This window comes from Diadema antillarum, unplaced genomic scaffold (assembly GCF_040938485.1).
Source record: "Diadema antillarum isolate AM-2024a unplaced genomic scaffold, OU_Dant_1.0 scf00000132, whole genome shotgun sequence".
NCBI lineage: Eukaryota > Metazoa > Echinodermata > Echinoidea > Diadematoida > Diadematidae > Diadema > Diadema antillarum.
In genome coordinates this window covers 1,860,766-1,883,927 of record NW_027271021.1, presented here as the reverse complement: position 1 = coordinate 1,883,927, position 23,162 = coordinate 1,860,766, and the positions used below count along the sequence as shown (strand labels likewise).

The 23,162-nt window shown below is 38.4% G+C and overlaps 1 protein-coding gene across 1 annotated transcript in view; it reads left to right on the top strand.

Moving 5' to 3' along the window:
* The window catches only part of LOC139720746 (casein kinase I-like), an 84,293-nt gene that overhangs the window by 36,258 nt on the left and 24,873 nt on the right, over positions 1-23,162 (top strand). The window contains exons 4-5 of the mRNA XM_071632101.1: positions 8,244-8,392; positions 15,176-15,404. Coding sequence (XP_071488202.1) covers positions 8,244-8,392; positions 15,176-15,404 — 378 coding nt within the window. The remainder of the gene's footprint in view (positions 1-8,243; positions 8,393-15,175; positions 15,405-23,162) is intronic.

Below are 23,162 nucleotides of genomic sequence, written 5' to 3'. Positions count from 1 at the left end.
AGCCCCCCTCCCCAACAAAAAAATCGCGACGCACTGGTTCACGAACGAAAATCAGAACTCAAATTGCACCGGTTCGAGCGAGGCCACACTGCGCATGGTTGAGGTACCGCACACCTTGCATTATGGGATGTAAGAAAAAATGGTGCGATTTCGCAGAGAGTTAGTACACATTTCGCACTGTAAATACTCGCGGCAATTCAGAAAAAGCGTGATTATTTCAGAAACATTGCATGTTAAGTGATGCTGGGATCACGATTTGAATCTTGCTGATAGTTGTAATTATTACACGCATGAAATTATTATTTTTTTTTTTTTGCATTGCGATTTGAACAGCGACCCAAATAGGCCTAACCACGACTAAAGGTGGCTGTGTGAATGGTCCTAATAATGTTGCACTTTACCATCTAAGCTTCACTGCCAACGAGGAACAGCTACTCAAGAGTGGGCTCTTTGGAACCGTGTTGAGTGTGTTTAAACAAAGGCTCTCGGGTTGTTCCACTACAATGCTCAGTTGAGGGGTCACGCCCAACATCAGCAGGCATGGCCTCACAGCATTGTCTAATACTGTGTTGTCATTTGTTGTTCACAAAATGGAACAAACAAAACGTGTACACTCAGGACTGGTACACATGGATCAGTTATGAAGATTTTGTGTGATCTCATTATAGTCCTGTGTCTTCAATGGAGCTTGTATTATGGTCAGGCATAGAGTAGATATCAATATATATTATGCTTTTTCCTGGAATCTGAACTTCAGGAAATGGTTTTAACACAAACTAGCATTTGCAGTATTGAAGGGAAATGCAAACCAAAACTCATAGGATTAAACTCTGTCATTGGAGGTTGCAGGAGCTGAGATCAAGCATAATAGGACAAGGAATCAGGAAGTGTCAGCTGTGTAAAAAAAATGACAATCATTTCAGAGCTCTTTCTATCTCATTCTGCTCTAAAAACACATGGTGAAAAGTTGAGCCATTTTTCAGTAATGAGGGAAATGATCATTGATACAGGATACTATTGTTTTCATGAAATTTGCATTTTCATAGATAAGAGTTGAATCATCCCTCAAAAACTGAATAGCTCCTGCAGCTTGACTATCTTCCTTTTAATTTTTGGTTTTTATTTAAAGGCATTGCTTACCATTTGCAGATGAAACAAGAACCCAGCTTTAGTGCTTCAAAATAGTCCTAAAATGTGAGTTAGGGATAGAAACAACCAGTGTAAAAAAGTTAATCAGTATAATCATTGTTAAGTATTGTTAAATATACAATATGTGAACAAAGGTCATAATAAAATTGTTTCTAGACTAAACTGTCTGCAGTTTTGGTTTAGTTAGAAAAATAGTGATATATCCTTTATATTTTAGCTTTATTGCAATATTTTTATATGGTAGGATGTTTTGTGATACAACTGACCTACACGTATACATTAATATGACAACTCAATTTTTTTTTTAAATTGCTGCGCCCAATGGTAAACAATACCTTTAAGTTTCTCCATAAAAACAGTGATGTCATTAAACAGTAAGGTACCAAACAATGCTCATGTGGCAATTAATAATTTAGTGGCTTGAATGCAATTCTTTAGAATACTCAGGTGTATATGTCCGTTGTGTCTTCAGTACTAAACATTTTCAAATTTTTTGTTTTATCTCCTGTACAACAAGAGGATGTTATGTAAGAAATATGCAAGCAATACCTAGACAATTAAATTGCCTAAGTTGTTGAAATCTTGATGATTCTATCACTAGTATATTAGTATTTCATTGCATTTTCAAAAGGTTAATGTACAAGTCCCAGACTCTTGAATGCATGTTATTTTCTAATAGCAAACATGATTGCCAGTGAAGACAAGTTTACTTAAATGTATGAAAAATTGGTTTATGTTTATATTCTTCATAATCAGGAAGATATGGAAATTTGCATGATCAACTATTCTTTTCTTTTAAAACAAAATATAGCCAAGTTTGCCTCGCATTGATTCTCATTCCCCAAATTGAACTGTGATGTTTCTGCATACAAGTGTAGAAGCTGTGTAAGCCCAGTCAGCCACTTACTGTTTATGGCCATGCATGATAAGCGAGTACAGTTACACATTTATTGTGCTTCAATATGCCCCAAGTGACTCACCGCATGCCGGCTTCCTTCATTTGCCAAATTAAAAGCGGGGATCTCAAGCATCTTCGTCTAGCCTTATTTCAGGGCTTTAGATTTTACATGATCATACACATACAAGTGTACTATGAAAATGAAAAAAAAAGAGTTGTGCTAAATCAAATGTTGTAATTACATACACACACACACACGCACACATGCACACACACATGCACATAAACACATGCACACAAAGATCGTTCATACGTTTGAACAGCCAGCAGAATGGTATATGTTACCTGGAATGCATTGAAGGTTGTCAAACTTGATGAACAGCAGTACAAAGGAAATACCTAGATTTTGTTTTGCTTATTTCTCTGTTTTTAAAGTCGATTACCATGCAGATTGTTGATATCCCAGTTAGGCTGTGTTACCAGTCTTTTAAACTACTGAATCAGGTTTATTCTTTGCTATAGAAGTAAAACGTCTGGGCATGAATATCAATACCAGATAGTTTCCTCCAATCTCCCCTCCTTCCCCTCTCCCCCTAAACAAATTTCTTCTTTTGAAAGGCTGTGTGCCAAATGCTTAATTGCTTCAGAGTTATGATGAGGAAATTACGTTCATTTGAACACCTAGAATCAGCTGGGTTTTTCACTGATGAATCCACTTTGTATGCATTTATTTCATACCTTGATAAAGCAAAGCTTTGATACAAAGATTGGGCTCATGGGCAGGCATCAGGGGTCATTTACTCCCAAAACCTCAGCTCCTGTCTATTGCTGCAGTTTAGCTAAAACTTTGTTTGTGGTCACCTGCGTTCTCCAGTTATCATTTCTTTAGGAAGAGTATCTGGCGGTTGGTTGAGCAAGGCTGTACAATTGTAGGCCCTTGTTTGGGTCCCCCCCCCCCCCCCAAGATGAGTAGGCACTTTTGTCAAAAGTTGTTTGCCACCTGTGTAGCCATTGACCATTGTGTTACTGTGTGCTCAAGAGCATGGATTATTCATTGTGCTTTGCTGATTTATAGAAAGTACAAATGTACGGGATAGATTTTGAGTGCTGCAGAAATGTGTGGACGGGATGGAGGGAAATATCGTTTGAGTTTCATAAGCACCTTGCCTGATTGCCGGGGGCTAGTGAAAATCAAAATCAGACAAGTATTTTGGAACATCCAGAAAAAAATGTTTGCCTGAATTGGGCAAGCAAAGAGTTTTGAAGCCTCCTTTTTTTTTCACTTTTTCCCACCCCTTCAAACCCACAAAGTCAACCATACAGACACCAGAGCCCCAAAGATAATGACTGTTTAGTGATGCAACACACTTTGATTTCATTTCAGCAACTTTGTGAAGAAGCCCCAATGCAATGCAATGCCATCACTTGATTGAACCAAGTTTGTTACTCCAATGTGTTGAAGCGTGCAAATCAATGTGTGTTGTTTATGAACTAATTGTTCTTTATTATACCCTTGAATTACACATGATTTTCTTTATAATTTCTTATATTTTGAACTTTCTCTTTGAGCAATTAAAATTCATGTTCGGGCAAGTGTTCTGCAACAATTTGCAAATCTGCTTGCCCAACCAGGCAAGTGGTGAAAAAAAAAAATGTTTTATATTGTATGTAGCACCCTAAAGAGTAGTCACATCACAGCAAAATCTTACAGCGTGAATTTTAATCATGGAATAGTATTGGAGTCATTAGAGTTCCTGTATTGGACAAAAAAAATGGAACAGCAGTCTGAAAGATTGTAACTTGAATTTGTGATTTATTAAAAAAAAAAAATTGAACTATACTGAAGTTGTGTAATGCTTTCATATTTTGCTCAACTTTACTTTGCTCTTTATTTTGCTCAAAATTTAGCTGATGCATTGCTCTGACTTACTAGATTTCATGTGTCACAATTTTTTTAAAGTCATTTTTTGTTGTTTTAGTTCTCTTAATGGTATTACATCTGTGGTGCATTCTACTGTAAAATGAGGAATCTTCGCGTGCATTTTAATTTCGCGAATTTCGCGAGCGCCAAAATTCGCGAAATTGAAATGCATGCGAAAGCTTTTGTATACACTACATGCAGTGAATGCCAGTAGCAATTCGAGAAAATTTCATGCCGCGAATATATCATGTTTTACAGTATTTCACACTCTCTGTAGGCCTGTAAACCATAGAATAGCTGAGTCTTGTTGGACTTTGTGAAAAAGTGTAGTGCTCTCAATTTTGCAATAGTACCTTTAAGAACAAGTAACAAAATATTTGCAAACATATTACTTTGTGACACTTACAAATACCACTTATACAGCCATTGCATTCTACTGAATTGGAGATTTCTCAAAGCTGCCAGCTACTTCAATTTCTCACTTTATGTGAAATAATTGGGTTCAAGTTTATTCAAGACAGTTTCTGCAAGGGTTTACCGTTACAATAAATATTTATGCAGGAATCATATCCTTGCTTCTTTACAGAGCAGAAACAGCAGGAGATACTGGGTCAATTTTTGTGGTACACTGGGCCGTTTGAGTGGGTCAGGCAGAAATGACCACAAATATGGAAATCCTTCAGTGCATGGAGAACTGTGTAGTCTTCTCTCAAGCCTTTGTGAAGGAATGTCAGACTGTGCAGTGAGCCATGTTGCCACTGCAGTAGGTGGCAAGTGAGGATCTCAATTATGGGTTTATAGTTCCATGTGTGATTTAGCGTTGGGGCCTATAGTCAGGATGTAGAGCTCAAGGAGTGGCAGACGCAATGGTGCAATAGATGTACACAGGGATACTCGGGGAAATCAAGATTTGCTGTCACAAGCATTCTCTTGAGTTTGTCCTGACATGGCTGTTAGTTTTTGAAAAGCCACAGTCTAATTGACAAAGTCTCAAAATTTCAAAATACAATCAAACATTAAATATAACCAAGGCTTGTATACCTAAGTGATATTTGATTGTACTCCGTCAACAAAATCTGCTAACTTAAGCAGATCCTGAATTGATACACTTTTGAAGTATGTAGGGCCTACTGCAGTGATTTCATTGAACAAGTGGTAGGCTATTGCTCAATCAATTTCTTCAGACCTTAGCACTGAATGTACAATATTGTGTACATTTGTGAATCATTTTCATACCCAAATTCAGTTAATGTGCAAGTACATGTACATATCTAACCATCTAACAATACTGTTTAGGGTATATATCTTATTGTTATTTGAGATATGCAATATCAAGATTTAAAATTAATTTACTATCATCTTTAACTGTTCATATACTGCTTTGCATTGAAGAGAATTTCCCTCCGAGCAAATTCCATATACAGATGTGGTTATTTAATTGAATGTCAAAGGGCCATTAATGTCGAGCTATCCTGTTTGTGTCCCAAAGTGAGACAGTGCAAGATTCATAGTTTGATTATACGTTACTGATTTTCCACCTCCTTCCCCTAAAAAAAAGTAAAGAAAAAATACTTGTATACAAAATGTAGGTTTGCAAGTGGGTAACTGCAATATACCTCTACCACATTATTAGTCTAACAGTAAATGTGAACCATGTTGACATGCCCATACACTTGTTGTGATATCATGTACTTTTATATGAGACTCCATTACATTTTATTCCCAAGGATGTCTTACAAACCAGAGCACTAAAAGATATGAAGGCCAGAAGGCTTAATACAGTATCATATATTATATGATAACAGTTGCAGCAGGATGCTACAGTAGTCACAACCTTTACATGAAGAGACATTCCTTTTCGCATGGCCATTATCTGCAGTGAGTGGAACAGTCTGAAGCACGAGCCAGTAAATGTGCGCTCATAATCTCTGGGCTGACTGCCCTGAATCAGAAGATTTCAGGCTGTTTTGCCATCCTCGAGGTAATGGAGACTCTTACAAGGCAGAACCCTTATGCCAACTGAACCATTTGTGTTCATACACTGTACTTCGAATGTGTATACACACACACACGCACATGCACATATTGTCATGTAAATATACAAGAGATAGATTAATATACCAGGGATGCCAAGTTCAAAAAAATTTTATGAGTTAGATTTTCGTGACTCGGCATCTCGGCATGCGAATGTGCGCGCGAGCGAGGGTGTGAGAGGGGTTCCCCCCCCCCCCCTGTGGCCTCCCACGGTAGGGAGCTTTTTCAATTTTCAGCTCTTATTAGTGCGATCAGGTGCATACTTAAGTGACTATTTTTTACTTATTTTGAAAGACAAAAGGGAAATATACCTTCAATTGCAACTATCACTTTAATCTTTTGAGCTATGCTCATTATTATAGGCCCAAGTTGCAGACTTCGCCCGATGCGTGAGAAAAATGGGTGTCATGCGTGAGATCGTGAGATGGCCCCTAGATGCTTGAGTCTCACGCAGAATGCGTGAGACTTGGTAGCTCTGATATACAGATTATGTAACAAAAGGATTCTACCTCTACAATGTATGTTCTTTTACTTAGAAACATAAATGAACATTGATTCAGAACACTGTCATGTCTTTTGGAGAACTTCAGTTTATAGAGATTTGGCACATAAGGTGTGTGCCTCTTTGCATATATTGCAAAGTATTGATATATCTTATTCTACTCAGGGGAATACATTTGCATCGTATGCTGATCTTACCATAGAAATGTGCACCCGTGGCTACTGAGATTTGCTGCTTTGTGCAAGATATGGCTTTCACAATTTAATTACGTGTACCTCCACAAGAGCATTATGACGTACATGTCTGGAGAGAACAAAGTGTGCCAGTACAGCAGGGCTTGCTGCCACGACAACCCACCCAGCCTGAGTGAGCCAGTATGGGCATCAAAATCCTCCCCCCCATCATCAATGCCCCCCCCCCCATCATCAATGCCCCCCCCCCCCCCCCAATGTGTTGTAATCTAAAACCCCCACTAGTCACAGAGTGCCTGAGAGTTCATGCCAAGTTCATCTCAGGCCACTTCTACCTACCGCCGCCCAGATGCAGAAAAGCCTATTGAGAGACTCCTGTGACCCAACCCAAACACCCGATGCATTTGTCAGGTGTTTTCTTCTGGTGGAGAAAGTATTTGAGCTGCTGTAGCCAGCCCTGTGCAGTGCGCCTTCACAGCCCTGCTTGTGGTCTCGAATTTCTGCATTTTTTTTTTTGTGGTCTTTCAATAATTTCACTACACTATGAATGTTTCACTGCCTGAGAATTTAAATTGGATAGTACAAATAAACCAGTGGTAACATATGATTCATAAAACATTATCTGTTCCTCTCCCCCCCCCCCCCATCTTAATTGCTGTTCTGTTATTTTTGTAATGATTTTTCATATCTGTACCCTTCTGTACGGTCAGCTCCTATCTGTATGCTAACTTTCCTGTTCTCACTTCATTCTATTTTCAGTTCTTCAGTCAGTGAAAATTTATTGAATGATTTTAATAATGATACACAAAATTCTAGGGTTAAGATCATCTTCATCGCATCTTTCTATCACCACAAACATTTTGTATCATTCAGATCAATATCTTGGAGCAGCATTGATATCATTTCTTCAAAGAAATTCCCAACTTTTTATGTACATTTGATTGGGCACATTGACTTGATATCTATTTACTAAGTAAATATTCAGCTTAGGTTCTCCAGCGTCATGTTCTTTTTTGAATTCAATGACTGTATTTGCAGAAGCGCTGCTTAAAAGCTGTTAAAATATGCAAGGTCCAAGTACAATGTAGTTGTGCCTCTGTTCAGTCAAACAATTCTAACTGTATTCTGTTTTCCTTCATGCCTTTACAATGTATTCACTGTAAACTGTCTTTTTGCTTCAATTATGATGTATATTTCTATTGTGTTGACAAGTACTGTATTCGTAAAAAACTTGAATGAGATGTTTAGCAAAGTTGATTAGATGGTGATTGTTTAGTTGCCTCACCACATTATCTTGTTCATGTTTGTGTGGTGTTTTATTTTTGTCTGTAAGACAACTCTAGGAATTGTTGAAGTATGGTATCACCCTATGTGATTAAAATGCTTGGGACTGATTCCTGTTGTCCTCATATTTATTGTTGTCATGGTGATGATAATGATGATAATATTGATGATGATGATCATCAGTATCATTCTTGTTTATATTAGACTGTGTACCAGTTGTTTCTAACCATTAGCACTCTCACAAATTTTCTCTTTCCTTTACAGTTGGTATTCCAACAGTCAAGTGGTGTGGGGCAGAGGGCGACTACAATGTAATGGTCATGGAACTCCTGGGTCCAAGTCTAGAAGACCTCTTCAACTTCTGTTCAAGAGAGTTTTCACTAAAAACAGTGCTACTCCTGGCTGATCAACTGGTAACTCAAATATTGCATGTTTTGAAAATGAGTTCATTAAGCTCAGATGTTTAAATCTTTTAGTGCTTTTTAGTATCAGTGAGCAAACTCAGCACTTTCTTGAAAGCTTCAGAGTCAGGTATGCTGGTTTAGTTTATTGAAAGATTGTTTTCATTGTCACAGTAGCAATGATATAGAGCATAATGCTAGGCAACGTGAAGTTCCTCCCCACCCCAACCACAACACTAACCTTGAAAAATATCCTGTTTTCTCCACAATATTAAGTGATACTGCATCTGAAGTATTTGTTGTCAGTGGAGCATGACAACAATGTGAAGTTTGGATAAGAAGACATACACATCAAAATGCATACCCAGAGGCGATAAGAGCTTTAACCCCTGTTGTTTGTTACAAAGATAAGACAGTTCTTGTTTTTTGAGTGAAGATATATCCGGGAGTCATGCTATCACATATAAGTGCCTCTATTCTTTGTTAAGTCTGTTCTCTTGTATTCGTAACATGACCAAAGGGCACGTATGGATAAGGAGGAGTGATTTAAGGACAGCGACAATGAGTTAACATTTCTGTGGCGTGTGATAAGTAGGAGATACAGTCTGTAGTAAGGTGATCACACGCAGGCATAGAAATAGGTTAACTGATGCTGTCCGCATATCTGCCATTCTGGTCAACTGTCTGTGGACCATAGTGCTGACCTCCCAACCATTCTGAATTTGGAGGAAAAAATCTGAATTTTGACCATTCTCAATTCTTGTTTCAATAGGAGTTTCCTATTTTTCTTGATAATTTTACTACACACTCCTATGGGAACTGTTCTTTCTTTTCTACTTTTGACCCAAATCATCCCTATTTTTCAGTTAGGTTGGGAAGTCTGCATAGTGACACATTTGGTGAATTAATATGATGTCTACAAGTATTGAAGAAAACATTCATAAGGATATGCCATAATAAATTATAAGAGGTCATATCCCCCAACACCAGCAGTCCCCTATCATGGGGGAAATGCCCCACCCTCTTGCTAATGTTTACCTGTGCTGAAAAGTTTAGAGGATTTTGTTGTTTGAAATTATGTAAATTTCTTTGCTGACTTTATAATATCTTTTTCATGCTTTTAATACAGAGAGAGTACAGTTTACGACTTAATGAATAGGTGAACTTATTCAGATCTGTGTGGCTCTAGTTGAGATCAATCATTCTGTCAATGCGCTATTTACCCACATGCTCTCACTCCTGTGTTGATTATGATTGGTAAACAAATGCCTCCTGGCATAATGTGTTTTCATGGCATAGTTAGTCCTGTGTGTGTGTCAGGTGCTCAGATTCACCTGTTCGAATGGTCTGCAATAATCCTACCATGCAAATAATATGTGCATGTTAGTTTTAGAATCAATATTCATTGGGATTCCAATACCTATCAATAAAACAAACTATTCAAAGGTCAGTGACTTTACGTGATAATGCAACTAAAATAAGATATCCCTTTCAATACTGTGCATTAGCCATCCACGCAGTCTTACAGCTGTGCTCTGGTGTATTATCAAGTAAAGCATAAAAAATTGACATTGAAAAACATACAAAGATGAATCGAAATGAGATGTACCATAAAAGAACTAATTAAGGAAGGTCAGCTGAGCATCACACAAGAGATCCCTGGCTTAGTTTAAAGTGTATCTGTACACAAAAATGTGATTTTCTGACATTGTAGTTTACTGTATAGGTAATGTCCCAGAGAAATCTGAGTGTGAGGTTGCTCCCATACAGAGATATTTAATTAAAAAGATCAGTCTCCAAACGCCTAAAATTACAGGCACTGTGATCTAAAACTAGTTGTCTAGCATTGTCGATTGCATTCGATCGCGTAGTGTGATAGCTTTCAGTGCAAATTTTGATGTTCATTATAGCTTTTCCAGCTCGCAGACGCACGCTTATAGTGTAGGTGTATCAACAAGCAAGATGATACTGATAAAAGATTCGTATTACACATTTTGGTGCTTTTTGTGATGAGCAAGAACTTTCCCTAGGGTAGTAAGGTCATGTTCTTTCCCCTCTCAAATTCAAATTTCAGGGTACAGATACACTTTAGCGTCATGTCTCCATATTCATGTCCCACCAGTTTCCCTGAATGGCGTATGAGAGCAGCAGAGTCTTGGAACATTTCAAACATCAAATACTTTTTGCCAAGAGCGTAAACAATGTATGCGTCGGTCTAGTCATATTCGTGGAGATCGATAATGGCCAATTAGTTTCCTCTTCCTGCAGAAGTGTCCAGCTAAACAATGAGTGCGCACGGACTACTGTTTGTGTTTCCCGTGACAAAAGTGCCGACTCCTTGAGCACATGCAGCTCATTGCTAAACAGACTTGAAACCAAAGATAGTAGAGATAACAAGATAGGAAGGCACGCGATAAAAATGGACACAAAATGGCTACCATACATGACGATACAAAAGAGAGCTAAGGACAAACTCAGTACACCTAGAAACATCAATCATTTCCAAAGGTAGAAGTATTCTTATTATCTTAAAAAGATTAAAGAATTATAGTCGTAGCTTTTTATAGATTAAGGGGATTATTTTGAAGAACGAGATTTTAAAGTAATAAGGATTATTTCGTGGAGGTAAAAATTTGGTAACAACATGATCTGAAAATAGAGTTCAGGCTACACTCCCCTAAAGATGCTCGATAAACAACAACAACAACTTCAAAGACAGCTCATCTCAGGCAAAGACGCACATCACCTGAGACGCGCTGTCTTTGAAGTTGTTGTTGTTGTTTATCAAGCGTCTTTGAGTGGTCTCAGGTGATGTGCATAATAGGCTTGAGGACCACGCGCTGTCCATTTGTTTTGTACAGGATTAGCACGCACTTTCATGTCTTTTCGGTTAAGCATCTTTGGTTTAAACCTCAGTCAAGGAGCATTCACATCGGGTATAACATGCGTAGAGTTATGTTGTGTAGTGTACCGTTTATGTGTGCCTACACTGGTCTACGTAATAATATGCAGAGGGATGCAAAGGGGTGTGCAAGTTGGATGGAGAAAACTCTCATCTTTACTTTTTTCTTCTACTGTCAGCATAAAGAAGAGGATGCAGAAAATGTGTAGTTTATACTTAAGCCTACGCAGCACTACCCTACTGTACTGCCTATCCAATCATACGCTTTACTAAGAGCATGATCTGATGAAAAAATCCTGTGAGGCTAAATCCAAGGAATTATCCAGACCTCTTCTTAGAACTTCTTTTTCACGATTCCTTTAACATTTTTTTTTTATTAGTACGCAGCCTTATTTCACCATATTTGGTACACTGCACGACGCAACTCTATACAGGCCCGATGTGAAAGCCCCTTTACTCTGATCTTTATGAATGTGGAAAAAAAAATGAGGTAGAACTCTTATTTCCAGGCATTATGCTTTTCCCCTTCCTTTTACCTCCCTCAACCTCCCAAGTAGCCAGGTTAGAAGGTCTATGGCATTGAGCCCAGGGATTTAATGCACTGTTGTTGGTAGTTTTTTTTTAAAGAATACTTCTGGAAAATTTATGTAACATATATTTTTATTATAATTATTATAATTATCATTATTATCATCATGGTCATTGTAATATTACAACATTTCATTTTTTTTATGAAAGTGGAATGCAGTCATTTCTAGCAAAGTTCACCTTGCATACCGTCACATCCATGAAAGCGTCTGTGGATCCTTTGGAACAAAGTCAACACTTCTACCTTATCCATTGTTGGATTGTACAGTCCGGGGATCTTTTTAGGGTGTGGCTCCCTTATATTGTGACCACAGGTTAGATCTGTACTAAGATATTATAAATGGGGGATAATTTCCTTGGTACAAGTTTATCAGTGCCCTATTTTGTTATGATTATGTGACCTACTCATTCAGACTGGTAAATTGATACAGCATCACATTTGGAACTACACTGTTAATAACAGTAAAGATGCAGTACTTTATACGCCATATGTTTAGTGAGTCTAATCTTTCGTAAATTGGGACTTCCCAACAATTTGTGCACATCGTTCATGTACTACGTACCGCGTAGCAGTACACGTCACATTCGTGTTGGGATCAGAGTCAATTTTTTTTCGTGTGTTGTTACATTCGCAAATAGCACCTTGCTTGCAAAAGTCACACAAGAAAACCCCCATGAAATACATGGCGTGTACAGTAGATATCGATTGATTTTCAAAATTTCTTCAGTACTATGACTGTATGCCTGGATTAATCCAAATGTTTACAGCTTTCAAACTTATCTGTCAGCGATTAAGCACTGTCCATGAGTGACAGATACGATCCCCTGAACAATGGCGATAATGGAATAACATCGCCATCGTGATCATTGCTGGTATTTATCACTTGTTTTACGATGTTTTTCAGACAAGGACAACGTATCCATGAGTTAACATAGAAAGTGTTATGTAGCAGCTATCAAAAACAATTCCATTAAATATAACATAGTAGGGATCATTTACAGTATGCCATCTGTTGCTTCTCGAAGTATATATTTTATTCAAGCAGCATTCCCAAAGAAAAAAAAAAGATAACAGGAAGCCCATCTGCAATTGAACATGCTTCCCAATTAATTTTACAGACATGTGTTTGTTTAACATGTAAAGATACCTTTGTCTGTGAACTTGAAATGAAACAGGAATATAATTGTTAAAAACAAGTCTTGTCTCCCTTTTTATGCTGAATGCTGATAATGATCGCCAGGACCTTGGTATAATCTGTTTACGAGACTTAGGGCCTATGTAGATGGACTAAAACTGTCTGCCACAGACGTTTTGTTTTTGACACTGCCGTTGTTGATGGTCAAAAACATATGGGTGATATTCTAGTATTCCCTTTTCTTTTTTAAACCATCCAGTGATGATATAACATGACAGAAGGTTACTGTATTGCCTGTAGATAAGCTTTGACATTTCCAATGAGTGGAAAGAAAAACCACAATATTGATGGAACAAAAATGGTAATGATAAGAAAAGCTGGAATATTTCATTCCATGTCTAAAAATGAGGAATTTGAATATGGATTGTAGGGAAGGGAAGAATTGAATTTTGTTTTGGTGAATGCTTATTTGTTGGTTGTTGTTTTTTTTTTGCCATCATTGCAGGGTTGGTTTTGACAGCATTTCATGCAGAGTTTTGAAATCTGAGTGATGGGAATTTTTGATAATCAGCTTGTGAAGTTATGAATTATTATATGTTAGATTAGTAGAGATTGGTTTGTATGGTACAGGTATGTCTTTTTTTACGTACTTGGCATGTCTTTTAATAGATACGAATTGTAGAGATAACTACATACACACATTCAACTGACATTATCAAGAATGGTCTTTTAATACACTATTTTTCTAGACATTGCCCTGATAAAGTCACATGTGTAAAGTAATGAATTTTGCAAAATATACAGATTATGACTTGACTGAAAAACAAATGAAATGATTTCGTCAAAAATCCAAGGGCAATACCTTAAAAGTTCTTGTCCAACTTTCAGAGACCTTGAATGATTTTGTTCATGTATTTATACATTGGGTCAATTGAGACTGACCCTCCCCCAACCCCTCAAACAAACAAACAAACAAACAAACAAACAAACAAACAAACAAACAAACAAACAAACAAAACAAACAAAAAAACAAAAACATGAATACCCAGATGATCAACTTAGTCAGATATTTGACAAATTTACAGGGCATTTCAGAAATTGTTTGCTTGTAACCCTTTTTGCTGCCCATGCACAACCTGCTTAGGGCGGGTTCCTGTGCTTCCATCTTGCACTTGGGCGGAATCAAACAGTAGTAGTGTGACGTTTCTTGTTTTGAGTGCCTTGTTGGAATACTTGCTTAATGTACGATGCTCCTTCCGCTTACTCATTGCCCAACCTATCGACAAGCACCCATTTGGTATATATTCACTACCAAAATTGAAATAGGAGAAAGAAGAAAAAATCTTGGTTTTTCTTCCGTCAGTTCTACAGTAGTGAAGTGATGATCTGCAGATGCGTCAAAACTGTCAAGTTGGGTAGAATCATGGGTAATATGATATCTGAAGTCACTTTTTAGGGCTTTGTGTTTAAGATCTCATGTAATTGGAGTCTCTGTTGACTCTCCACTGCCATCATAACTATTTCTGTCTCCAAGGAGTATTGTAGTAATGACGGCAAACATTATTGTAACAATCTTTGACCAGGGTTCTTTGTCATCTTCAGAGGAAACTGATAATTGTTTTGCGTGTGTTTTTCTTTTCTTTTCTGAGAAGTTTTGATTCACATGCCTGTGCCTTGTTTGTTTCAGCTGTGTGTTTTGTAACCACTAGACATCAAGGGTAAAAACAAAATGAGAGTGCTGCTGTGTGCTTCACCTTGAGAACTGCTGATAGGTTATCTCAAGAAATATGGTGATAGCTTACATGAATCAAGTGGATTTCAAAGTATTTGTCTGTCTGGTAGAAGTATCACATGTCTGTCTAGAGTTTGATTTTTATGAAAGTACACTTCTCAAAAATGTTTTAGCATCTGTTATGATTAAGACTACAAACACTGATATTGATATTTTTGAAATAAGCAGTAAGAGAGTCTCTGTGTGAGGGTAAAAAAAAGAGCAAAAACAAAACAGACCCTAATATGATCCATTTCATTTTGATCTATCCCAAGCAGTTCATCCTATTTATTTTTCAAAGGATAACAGTACAGTAAGTACTGTATATTTGTGTGTGTTTATTTAGCTATGTCCCATCTTCTTTCTTTCTGTTTCTCCCAACTTTTCTCCTACTCTAGATCAGCCGGATAGAATACGTCCACAGTAAGAACTTCATCCACAGAGATATAAAGCCGGACAACTTCCTCATGGGTCTGGGAAAGAAGGGCAACATGGTGTATATAATCGACTTTGGCTTGGCCAAGAGGTATAAGGATCCACGCACCAAGCTGCACATAGCCTACCGGGAAAACAAGAATCTGACGGGCACAGCCAGATATGCAAGCATCAACACTCACTTAGGAATTGGTAAGCCCGAAGTTTGTATCAATCTATTATTGCCATCCCCTTATTTTCCCCTTCTCCCTCCCTTCACCCCCATCTGGCATATCACTCATGGAGGAACCTCTTTGTGTGATAACTACGGCTTCAGCAGGGGTCTGGAAGAAAGTGAAGTTCAGTAGGATTGTTTGTTACTGGTTTTTTGTAACTGTTGCCAACAGAATTCGATACATACGTGTATGCACAAACTAGTATCAAAACTGTGAATTGATATACATTTATGGCAGTAGATTTTAAAAGATTTTGTATCTTGAATCCTGAAGGATCGTCAGCTTATGCTGGTGCTGATAGGGAACTGCTCAAGAGATTGTAATGACACGTGTTTGTGAAAAAAAGTTGCCACAGCAAAGATAGATGTACATGTATTACCAAAATATGGGTTTTGTCAAACATAAGAATCTACATCATTTTATAAAACAAATATTATGTATCATTTTGTTCAGGCATTTTAAGTATAATTACCCACACTGAGTACCTTCAAAGCAGTCCAAATACCCATTGCAATAGACTCTTCCAACCTTGCATGGGTAATTCTTACCAGTTCCCTCATTGATGTGCACTATTTGTATACTCCATCCCTAGATGAGATGCTCAAGATTCTATGTTAGCCACATATGCCTGAATTCACGAAGGTGGTCCAATGAAACCATGGTTTAAACCATGGACAAACACCATGGAGCGCCAAGTGTCGCACGGAATATTTCGTTACGAAATTTTAGTTACAAATTGTTGTCATTTTCGTTACGAAAAGATCATTTAGTCGACGAAATGACTGATTTCGAACGAAATATTCCTTGCGACACTTGGCGCTCCATGGTGTTTGTCCATGGTTTAAAACCATGGTTTCATTTGTACCACCTTCGAGAATTTGGGCCATAGTATTTCATTGTGCCTTTCTCACAATTTGTGACAAAAATGTGTGTTTTTTGTTTGTTTTGTTTGTACCTTTACTCATCACTGTCTTCCACAATGTTACCGAACAGAAATGCCTCAAATCACACGGTGACATTTGCAAAACATCAATACTGCCAAGCAGGCAGGCCATGTTTACCAAACGGTCAATACAATGATCATTCAAGTATGTCAACGCCGGGCTGAGAATTTACCCCCCGTTAAGCGTTACCGCTGGTGGTGTGCATTGAGTTGTGAATCCAGCATATTACACTCGCGGTGACATCAGAGGGAACGCTCACAATAAAGTCAAGTGAGCTACCTTCCCACCATGCCGAGTTCCTTCTCATTGTCACCCCCCCCCCCCCCCCTTCGTCTGAGTTGATTTTGTAAAAATTATTGATACAGAATCCTTTTGATGAAATGCAGAAAAAAAGATCAAATTGAATTACAAATTTCGTGCGATAGTACAAGATAATTTCATGATGAAGGACCGTTCGGTCATTGAAGAGCTATAACCAAGGGTAACTCTTTTCACTTTGCACCTGCCACACTGTGAGATGGTAGAATTAAGATGGTGGACTGTTCTATGGCAGCCATCTTGTAATGTTGGTTGGAGATGACTCTGGTGAGACAGAAGATGGATGAAACAATTTCTCTCAACCACCTATTGAGTGGCAAAATCTGCTCAAGATCAGAGAATCTGAAGACATTCTTCAAAAGCAACAACAACATGTTGCAGGGGGCATCTTTTCAGCCGAGAGTACTCTCGTTTCTCAGAACCCTCTGTTTCAGTGAAGGTTTTGATGCCGTTCAGTCCAGTGATGGGTGAATGGAGCTGGACACACCCATTTTCTTCCTTCCGTCATGAGAGAGTATTGCAGGTTTATAGTTACAAGGCCTGTCAGGACACGGAGTAGCTCAAACTGTCTACATGACCCCAGTTTAATTGAAAGACAGTTGCACAGCAGCGAAGCTAGTGTGCCTCATAGAGATGTGTTGTGATTGCTCTCCATGCTGTCCTAGTCTCTATCTTGGTGCATTCTGGGTAATTTGTTGGTGCCATTCTTATTGGCGAAGTAGCACAGTAATAGACACCTTGGTAAATTCTGTTGGTACAGTTCTCATTACACAAAATACCATGGTATTTGTGGTAAGCACTGCGCACATCTCCTACGGGGAGAAAAGATGAAGTGTGAGATCACGTTTAATAGAAATACACCTCTGTTCGATATGTGGTGTTTTGTGACAGGATCCACATTCAATACCGCATGCATATTTTGTGCAAAGTTTGAGTTACTGCACTAAATGCCACAGTGTTTCATGATGTATGTTGCCGTATATTTTGTAGTATTATAATTGCATTTATATCACAAAGTACCACTGTGTTTGGTTTTCAATGTGAATGCACCTTTTGTGTGTTTCTGTGTTCTCATAGTCTATCTTTGTGTGATATACCTGTGTCTTTGGCAAAGCAAAAAGTGTTATCATATGTGGAGGTATCTGTTTCGTATCGTGTAATTTCAGTCACTGTTCTGTCATGGAATCTGAGCAAGATGAATTGTCGTCATGGGTAAAGTTGATCGTAAGATAAGAGAAAAGCGACAAAGTTTGCATGTGACTATGAACCACCCTAAAAGCTAGAGAGCTGATGGTTTTTGCAAAGCACAGATCATACAAAGATAATCCGCCATGGAGTGCGATGGAACAGACGATAGGGATGATGAGATTGTTGGCAAGAAGCTAGGCAGGGAACTAGTCACTTGTGTTTGCGTGAGGTCAGCTCATCGCTGGCTGCCAGGGTTTCATCTTCACGTGTGCCTTCATGTGCTCTGTGGACATGCGTTAGACTCACAAACAAACCCCTGTTATGATGCTGTCCACGTGTTGCGAGATCTTAGATCTGATTCCGGATATTGTGTAGTCCCAAGGATAGCCTTCACGTGAGGTGGTTTACTTCGTGGCCAAATGAGAATCTAGTGCTGTGAGATGCTATGCTTCGACTGGGCAGTTCGTCCATCCGTGCGACTCAAATATCTTGTCGTTACACTTCCAAAAGAATCACAGAGGCAGATTTTGATCATGTACTTGTACAAGGTGTTCACCTGAGGGTGCAGATGTGCCAACAAGATATCAAATGGGTTGCCTACAGAAGCTCAAAGACCAAAGGTCGATGAATCTTGATTCCAAGGTCTTGTTGTGATATTGATCACAGTTGGGCTTCGTGGAAGGCCATTGATCAAGTGAATGTCATTTGCTTTCAGGCAATTTCACAAGATATTTAAAAGAATCACAGAGTCAAATTTTTGCTTAATTGTTATGGCCAAGGTATTCAATTCTTTGATGTCAGTTTATTATTATGAACATAATCAGATGTGGCATGCTTCCTGAGTAGGTCTTAGGAGAGCTTAATACTCAAAAGTTAAGCTTTTGTAATGGAAGCATGTATCTTATTAAAAAAAAACCAGTCATATTTTGTTTGAATTATCATGTGCATTTGCCCCCTCTAGCTCTTGAAGACAGTAAGATTGAAATATGACCTCCCCCCTGGAAAACCTTGCTGAAGATCTAGTATGCCCCAAATTTTCAAGATTGATATGGATCTATGTGAGACTGCAATGATCATTGATGTGAAAAAAAAAGTATTATGCATGAGTTTCACTTCACTTGTAGAGAGCAATTTTCTTATCTAAACCTTTCCTTGTGCATTGCATGTGGCACGTAATTATTTTTCAAGTGAAAGTGACTGGAAATCAAAGTTTTGCAACATTTTCATATCTTTCAAAATATAGCATCTTGCAGTGTTTATTCTAATGAACTCTCAGTTACTTTTTATGCCTCCGCCAACAAAGTAGCCGGAGGCATTCGGGTCGTCCGTCCGTCCGTCCGTCCCGTTTTGTTTTTGTCGATATCTCAAGAACCGTGAGGTGGTTTTGCATCAAACTTGGTATGAGGATATATCCTGGGGGGATGATACTTTGTTTGGATTTTAGGGTCACGGGGTCAAAGGTCACAGGTTATTTTGTGAAAAAAAGGTTGAAATTTCATGTTTTTCTCCATATCTCGCAAATGGTTCAAGGTATCTTCATGGAACTTAGTATCTCATATACATGTACCGATGGGCAGTGATTATCTAGGGAATTTGGGGGTCATGGGTCAAAGGTCAGGGGGTCAAAGGTCAAGGTCAACTCCTCAAAATATCACTACTTTCCTTATATTTATGCAATGCCTGAAGGATTTTTTTTAAAACTTGAATTATGCATGTATAACCCAATATATATTCTGTGGGAAGTTTCTTGCCAAAAGGTCAAAGGTCAAAAGGTCAAAGGTCAAGTGAAAGTGCTAAATTGCACTTCTTCCTCCATATCTCAAGTAACTCAAGGTATTATCATGAAACTTACATATTTATGCATGTTCTACCTAACAGTGATTCTCTTCGGAACTGTGAGGTCAAAGGTCAAAGGCCAGGTTTAGATAATACTATTTTACCATTTGATACTGAAATTATACTTTTTCTCAATACCTTGAAAATTACTCAATGCATAAACTTATAAAAGGGTCAAAAGTCAAGTAAAAATCATCAGTTCCCCCAAATATCTGCACTCTGACGTTTTAATCATTCATCCAATTGAACCTGGTTCTAGGAAAGTGAACATTCAGCACATTTGTGGCAAACCTGTCATTTTAATATTTCGCCAATTGTGTGAAACTGTCATCACACATTGTCAAGACATTGTACTATAGACCTATTAGGAGAACCATGCATTATGGCGGAGGCATACACCAGTCGCCGTAGCGACATTTCTAGTTAGCAATGTTTTTTGTGTTTATTTGGTATTTATTTTCCAGTCAGCTACACGTGAGATCATTGTGGGAAGTTGCTCACCAGCTCATAGTGTGCAAAGATGTTATTGCACAAATCCCCAGTAATATCCTGATAGCCAGGCTTTATATTTTGCCCTGAGTTTGGGTAGCCTTACAACAGGAATCCTTCCTGACAGATGGAAGTGGATATTCATATGGCAGTGTTGAAAGCTGTCACCAGCATGTGACTGCTTCCTAATCTCTTAAAAGCTCTGGAAGAATTGAAAAGTGAATAGAGTTTATAATGTCATTCGAGGCTATCGCATAAAGGGGATGTGCATTCGCATGTTGGAATGGTGAAAAAGCTCGAGAGAGAGTCTTACTATCCCGTGTCCTGTTGGACTTCACAGCTGTCCCGCAGTGGTCAGTTTGATGACAGGTAGTCGGTCAGAGCCCCGCCAAAAGGAAGGGAGACGCATTTAAAGGGATGTAAGATGTGGACAGATATACGCTGTTGATCAAATGTGGCAAGTTTATGAGCAGATTTACTTTAAGACTTAAAGGTGTGGAAATAAGGGAAAGAAAGATTGGCCTTTAGAAAGTCATTGAAAAAAGGGAATGAAATGATATAGGCCATGTCAGACATTGATTTGATGTACTGTCTTTCAGCTTTCTTTGGATTTTAACTGCCAATTGATCATGCTTTATAGATTAATGCTTGTTTTGTGGATTTGATAACTGGTGGAAATGACCAGAAGTGGATGTTATATGTCATCAGATCATGCTAAAACTATGATACAGGTGATTAATCACATTCAAAGGTGACAGAGCTTGTGAGATTTTCATTTTCAAATCTAGTGAGGGGATAGTATAATAAGTACAATAATGACTTATTTTGACATGATTTTCCCCCGATTGTATTCATGCCATCATTGATTTATTATGCACATGAATGATGAGGATTTCCCTCGCCTTGTCTCTGACTGAATGCTGGGTCTCTGTGTGCTGGTGATCATGATATCCACATTAGTTGCGATGAATCTGAAGGAGGAAATACCAGCCCTTCTGACTTCTGAACGTGCTTGGTTGGGCGAAGCATTTGGATTCTGAGGTAGCACAGATACGACTTTTGAATTTCCACGAGAGTGAGGGAAGTTACAGCAAATGTGTTTTAATATCAGCCTTCAACTCCCCGAAACTAGCTACTGCTGCAGACTAAATGGGCATTGTCTTAATGGCAGTTTCATGTCTGTAAAATCTTCAAACTGCATGTAATTACTGTAATTGAAAGTTCCAAGAGACTATTTGAAGAGGAAATGGGGCTTACTGGTTACAGGCATTGCATATAAAGTTCATTATCACGAATCTGCAAGGCAGAAAAATGGATTTGATGAAGTCATTTGCAGTAGGTCTTTTTTTTGTGTGTGTGTGTGTGTATGTGTGTACTGTTGATTAGATGCATCGTAGTCTCTTAATAGAAAGATGTCAGTGTATCTAAGTGTTTATATTCATGGTCCCATTGCCTTTTATGAACATGCTTCCTGCACCAATCCATTTCAGTTTCACTTCTAGATAGTTAAACTTTGTTTTTGCCTGCGTCTGTAGCGGAAGGTCAGTTAAAGTGTTGCATGTGCAGAACAAGTGATGAAATTGGCTTTTCTGATTTCAACGGTACAAGTTTGTGTAGAATTTGAAGTGCCGGGAAATTGGTATTCATTGATAACATATTTTAAGCAATTCTGGTCTGTCCGATATGTATGTTGCATCATCAAAAGTGTGGTAGACCTATACTGATCCTGAAATAAGCAGGATAGTAATGGATTCATTGTTTTGTTTACTTTGTCAAGCAAGCAGATGCTACTGTTTGGATGCATGTTCCTCACCTTAAAGGTGTACTTGCAGAAGGTGAATGCTCTGCCTGATGAGCGCAATTCTTAGAATTTGATTGAACAGGTGGCAACATACACAAGGGGAGGAAGAAAAAAAGAAGGCAGAAACGGTAACCCAAGGAGGGTAAAGATCAGATTAAGTCTGCATGTTTGACATAGAAATACAGCATGGTGGGGAAGTGATCAAATTGGGCAGCAGACAGGAGCCCGCATCACAGCAGTGCATCTGACCGCAGAAAGAGACAGAGAATGGCAAAGCCAACTGGAGGTTGTCTGAAGAACACAGAGTCTAGGTATACTTAAAAAATCCTTAGCCAAATTCAAGGGGATTGGGGGGGGGGGATGGGAGTTCTGATGGCTACAGCTTGGAACAGAGGAGTCCCAGAAAGGGGGAAGGGTAATCTGGAACAGGCACCCCCTAGCAATCAGGGAGGGAGATGTCATGTGATACAGGCTGGATCATACTGAGGTCACTGAGCTGTCATGTAGTATGGCATTGATAACACCAGGGCTAGGGGTGAATCCCCGTACCCCCCTCACTGAACCCTTGTCGAACTTGTCAAACAAAGATTAAATCCTGACTGAAATCCTGCTAGTTGTATGCCATTACTGCTGCGACAAAAACTCACTAGCATTTTGAATCATAGAATTTTGTGTGGAATGTCCACACATGCACAAACACACCCACACAAATATACACCTGTACATCCATGCACGCACTCCCATACTTATGCACAAACTTTTTTGTTTTCAGGTAATCTCTATTTGATTTCAGTAATGATTGGTTTAACATGAGATTTTAGTGTTACATACAACAAATATAATCAGTAAATTCATTGGAAAAAAAGCACATGCAACAAAATGTTATTTATACTAAATGAAGTATTCAATTTACTATTACAGAAAAACTAGATTTTTTTTTTCTTGTCTGAAAGCGTTATTTGATTTCCTTTAATGATATAACAAATCAGTCATAAAGTCAATTATTACATAGCATTTCCTACAGTATGATATTGATATTATCATTATTGTGCAGATGCACACCAGCAAACACATGCACACACCTACCCGGGTACACGAGAACAAAAATTTCAGGGCAAAGTTTGTGATCATTGTTCCTTTGATACTTTTCCCTTTCTGC